The sequence below is a fragment of the Colobus angolensis genome, unplaced genomic scaffold, assembly GCF_000951035.1.
Source record: "Colobus angolensis palliatus isolate OR3802 unplaced genomic scaffold, Cang.pa_1.0 Scaffold162, whole genome shotgun sequence".
NCBI lineage: Eukaryota > Metazoa > Chordata > Mammalia > Primates > Cercopithecidae > Colobus > Colobus angolensis.
The window spans coordinates 3732900-3738291 of record NW_012114733.1 but is presented as its reverse complement, the minus strand read 5'-3'; the positions used below and the strand labels follow the sequence as shown (position 1 = coordinate 3738291).

General features: G+C 45.7%; 1 protein-coding gene across 1 annotated transcript in view; it reads right to left on the bottom strand.

Annotated features, from left to right (window-relative positions):
- GLDC (glycine dehydrogenase (decarboxylating)) overlaps nucleotides 1-5392 on the bottom strand; it is a 140232-nt gene that overhangs the window by 89980 nt on the left and 44860 nt on the right. The window contains exons 5-6 of the mRNA XM_011937357.1: nucleotides 3982-4146; nucleotides 647-724 (exon numbers count right to left, since the gene is read on the bottom strand). Coding sequence (XP_011792747.1) covers nucleotides 647-724; nucleotides 3982-4146 — 243 coding nt within the window. The remainder of the gene's footprint in view (nucleotides 1-646; nucleotides 725-3981; nucleotides 4147-5392) is intronic.

Sequence of the window (5392 nt, the reverse complement as noted above, 5' to 3'; positions counted from 1 at the left end):
ACAGAGCAAGACTCCGTCTCAAAAAAAAAAAAAAAAGACAAGGAGGAAGAACTTCCTTAGATTGCTGAAACTAACGCCAATTATATGTCAGAAATCCTCTGAAGGGATGGTGGTATGTGTAGGGGAAAGAACACGCAACTTTTACAAAGGAGAAAGCAAATATCTACAAATAGTGGTCGTTGCGAGGTTTGTTTTACCTGATTACAGCACGAACGAAAAGCATCACACTTTAAACTACATCGCATCTCACCTAGAGACTCTGTGCATCCTCTGTAAACTACGTTTGCAAGGAATACACACAAAATCCTAACAGTTGTATGTGAGTCCCATTTTTTTTCAAACTTTCCAAAACCTGATCAAAACAATATTTTTATTTTCTTTTCACAAAAAGAAAACAGAACACAACAACTTACTATAAAGCAATGGCAACTGTGTATTTCCCCACTCAATTCTGACACAGCTTACTTACCAGAGAGATCCCCGGAAGAAAGTGAGAGGGAAGGCAAAACTCAGCAATCCCAATTTAAACAGCAAAAAAGCCTGTTTCAGATTCACCTCCAATCAGTTTGGAAGTAAGAAAGAGAAAGAAACAGCAGAGATGAACATGACATTATCCTGAGTTTAAAACACGAATAAAATTAATTACTTGGCTCGAGTCTGGACAACAGCTATTGTCTGTGGGTGGCAACGAGGGTCAACAAAGAACTTCCTCCTCTTGTTGTGTCTGTTGAAAAGAAAAAGCACATTCCAACATGAACATTAAATAAATCAGACCATCTTCTAAGAATGCAAAGCAAACATGGTACCGAGGGTAAGTCTAAGCACAGTATAAAAAATACTGAGTAGGCCAGGTGCAGTGGCTTACACTTGTAGTCCCAGCACTTTGGGAACCCAAGGTGGGCGGATAACCTGAGGTCAGGAGTTCGAGACCAGCCTGGCCAACATGATAAAACCCTGTCTCTACTAAAAATACAAAATTAGCCGGGTGTGGTGGTGCATGCCTGTAATCCCAGCTACTTGGGAGGCTGAGGCCGGAGAATTGTTTGAATCAGGGAGGCGGAGGTTGCAGTGAGCCAAGATCGCACCACTGCTGTGCTCCATCCTGTGCAAGAAGAGCAAAACTCTGTCTCAAAACAACAACAACAACAACAACAACAACAAACACTGAGCCATCAATAACTAATGGCATTTACTGATTAGCATTGCTCATAGATCCAATTCCCATTCTAATCCCATTTAGAAAGTCAGTCTTAAGATGGTTCAATTTCTATGTTTATTCAATAACAATTATTTAATAATGGTTCAAAATTTTAAAAATATACCATGAGGAAAAAGAAAATAAAGCAAAGGACAGTGATTAGATACAAGTGTAAACTGGACAGGTGCAGTGGCTCACACCCCTCTGTTTCTTCTTCTTCTTTCGTTTTTTTTTTTGTGTGTTTTTTTTTTTTTGAGGTGGAGTCTCCCTCTGTCGCCCGGGCTGGAGTACAGTGGCGCAATCTCAGCTCACTGCAAGCTCTGCCTCCCGGGTTCACGCCATTCTCCTGCCTCAGCCTCCCCAGTAGCTGGGACCACAGGCACCCGCCACCACACCCAGCTAATTTTTTTGTATTTTTAGTAGAGACGGGGTTTCACCGTGTTAGTCAGGAAGGTCTCGATCTCCTGACCTTGTGATCCGCCCGTCTCAGCCTCCCAAAGTGCTGGGATTACAGGTGTGAACCACCACGCCTGGCCTTATTTTATTTTTTCGGGGGGGAACAGGGTCTCACTCTATCGCCCAGGCTGGAGTGTAGTGGTGCAATCACAGCCCATTGCAACCTCTACCTCCCAGGCTCAAGTGATCCTTCTACCTCAGCACACTGCCCCCACATAATTGGGACTACAGGCATGTGCCACCATGCCCAGCCAATTTTTGTACTAAAAAAATAAAATTGGCCAGTCATGGTGGGCTCATGCCTGTAATCCTTGTACTTTGGGAGGCTGAGGCGAGTGGATTGCTCGAGCTCAGGAGTTCAAGACCAGCCTGGGCAACATGGCAAAACCCCATCTCTACAAAAAATACAAAAATTAGCTGGGCATGGTGGCACAGGCTTACAGTCCCAGCTACTTGGGGGGATGAGGCAAGAGGATCACTTGAACCGGCGAAGTCAAGGCTGCAGTGAGCTGAGATTGTACACCCCAGCCTGGGTGACAAAGTCAAATCCTGCCTCAAAAAAATAAATGAAAGCCGGGTGCGGTGACTCACGCCTGTAATCCCAGCACTTTGGGAGGCAGAGGTGGGTGGATCATGAGGTCAGGAGATCAAGACCCTCCTGGCTAACACAGTGAAACTCCATCTCTACTAAAAATAATAATAATAATAATAATAATAAAACTTAGCCAGGTGTGGTGGTGGGCACCTGGAGTCCCAGCTACTTGGGAGGCTGAGGCAGCAGAATGGTGTGAACCCGGAAAGTGGAGTTTGCAGTGAGCCGATATTGCACCACTGCCCTCCAGCCTGGGCAACAGAGCAAGACTCTGTCTCGGGGGGAAAAAAAAAATTAAAATAAATAAATAAATGAAATAAAAAGCAATTTTTTCTTAAAAAAAGAGGGAAGATGAAAATTAGTGAAAAGCTAAGAATAATAACCAGAGAGGCAGGTGACGGCACCCCTTTGTTGCTGTGTGTCCCTGACAGAAGGGAGAACCGGAACCCACCCCCAACGGCTGCTCAGGAATCAGAAAGGCCAATGGCTGGAATGCACCAGAGGCCCCTAAACCTGCTGAACAAGTATGGAGCTCACTCCCCACCCCAAGTCTGCAGAAGCCAAAAAAGAGGCTTACATGGGCATTCAGAGCTAGGGGCACGAGACCTAAGACACAGCGTGAATGTGTGCACCTTTCCCAACCAGATGACCATCTACATGAGAATTCCACCAGGAAGGTACGCTCCTAAGTACTGGCGAGGCAAATGAGGGAAGGGGATGAGCTGGAGAACCACTGTGAATTGTCCATCCTGATTCAGTAACTCCACTTCTAGAAATGGCTCTTCAGGAAATAATCAGAAGTTTTGACAAAGATTTATTATAAGGATGCACATGAAGCACTATTAATAACAGTAAAAGATGGAAATAAACTAAATGTGTAATAGACAAGAGATTAAATAAATTATGGCACTTCCATGCAAGTGCCATGGAGATAATAGAAGTCCTACTCTATGGGCCTGAGAATCCACCCTCGACCACAGTGCCAGGACCTTTGTCGCTCCTACAACCCCACCAAACGGACACCCTCACACCTTTCCACTCAGCTATGCTGTCAAGGTTTGGAACAACGGAGAGGCTCCCAAGTGTTCAGTGATGTGTGTGTGTTATGGGGGGATCCTCACGACTAACCCACACTCGCCCTCAAAGCAGCACCCTCACCCCCACCCCCAGCCACATCTATCCAAAGTCCACTTCTAACTGAGCTTCCCCCTCCCCTGCTCCCGCCCTCTGCCCTCCCAAAGCAAGGCGCTGAGTCAGCTGTTTAAGGTCATGTTGCCACCCTAACCTCACTGCCTTGCCTTGAGAGACCTCGCCCTGTCCCCCAAACAACCCCGCTGGCCCTGGAGCCACCCTCACAGCCCCCAGGCATGTGCTTGGCTGCTTCCCCATGCCAGCACTTCCCAGGGGGGGACCTGGCACCGGCTCCTTGTCCTTCCTCCCAAAAATGGTACCCTCACCAAACATGCAGATGTCTTCACCCCTCACCTGCCAACCTCAGCCCTCCCGTCTAATCTTCCCCAACCCCAACCAAAATCCGGGCAGAGACACGAAGAAGGACCCTGGGAGGAAATATCCAACTTCTAGGTTTTTGAACCTCTTGAGTTTTTCAGTTTCTTTAAAAAGTCATACTCTAGAAAGCTGACTAAAGTAATATTCACAATATACTATAAAAAGAAAACAAGGCCGAATGAGGTGGCCCACACCTGGAATCCCAGCACTTTGGGAGGCCTCTCACCTGTGGCACAGCTGCAGCGCCTCTGCGGCTGCAGTCCCCTCATCCAGCAGGGATGCATTGGCCATGTCCAGGCCTGTGATGTCACACACCATGGTCTGGTAGTTGAGTAAACTCTCCAGCCTCCCCTGAGACACCTCAGGCTGGTATGGAGTATACTGGGTGATCCTGCAAGGGAGACAAAAGGTCTTGTCCAAACTCTGACTCTGCTGTTTAGAGAAGCACACAAAATACCTTCGTTTTAGGATTCAGTACCTGAAAATAATTAGCCTATCTTAAAGAGAATTACATAACACATCAGTAAGCTTCTTTTTGGCCTTTGTAAAGAAGCTTAGAATTAAATCACAGTAACAATATTACCCTTTGTTTGGGGATAAGCAGTACTTATTTTTCTGTCTCTGGTTTTCTTTTTTCTTTTTTGAGACAGGGTTTCACTCTGTCACGCAGGCTGGAGTGCAATAGCATGATCACGACTCCCTGAGCCTCAATGTACAAGGCTCAAGAGATCCTCTGGCCTAAGTCTCCAAAGTGGCTGGAACAACAAGCACGTGCCATCATGCTCGGCTAATCTTTGATTCTTTGTAGAGCCAGGGTTTTACCATGTTGCCCAAGCTGGTCTTAAACTCCTGAGCTCAAGCAATCCACCTGCCTCGGCCTGCCAACGTGCTGGGATTAGAGGCATGAGCCACTGCACTTGAGGCTACCTATAATATTATAAACAGAAATTTCATTTGCTATTATCTTTCCCCTAGATAAAAGACCTCATTCACAGTTTACAATAGGAAAGCATCCAAGAATCTAACATGTAATACTCAAATATTTTGTTTATATATTTATTAGGAAATTTGTTTTATGTTAACCAGGAGAAGTTCTACATGCTAAGAAATTAATAGAGGTCTACTTAAGAATTCTCATTATCCAGTTACTAAGAGTCCATGGCAGTTAACTCTATGGCTATTGAAATTCCAGGATGGAAATGTTTAGAAGGCAACATAAACATGGATTCTAACTTTATCTCCTTCAATTATTAGCCAAGAATGTGGCTTTGGATATGTGAGTTAGCCAATTGAGTTCCTTCATCCTTACAGGCGAGATCCACCATGCCTGACCTATTTTACTTGGAAGGCTGAGGCGGGCAGATCACGAAGTCAGGAGATTGAAACCATCCTGGCTAACACGGTGAAACCCCATCTCTACTAAAAATACAAAAGATTAGCCGGGCGTGGTGGCACACGCCTGTAGTCCCAGCTACTTGGGAGGCTGAGGCAGGAGAATCACTTGAACCTGGGGGCGCGGAGCTTGCAGTGAGCTGAGATCGCGCCACTGCACTCCAGCCTGGGCGACAGAGCAAGACTCTTCATCTCAAAAAAAAATAAAATTAGTATATCATGAACATCTCCCGCATCTGCAAATA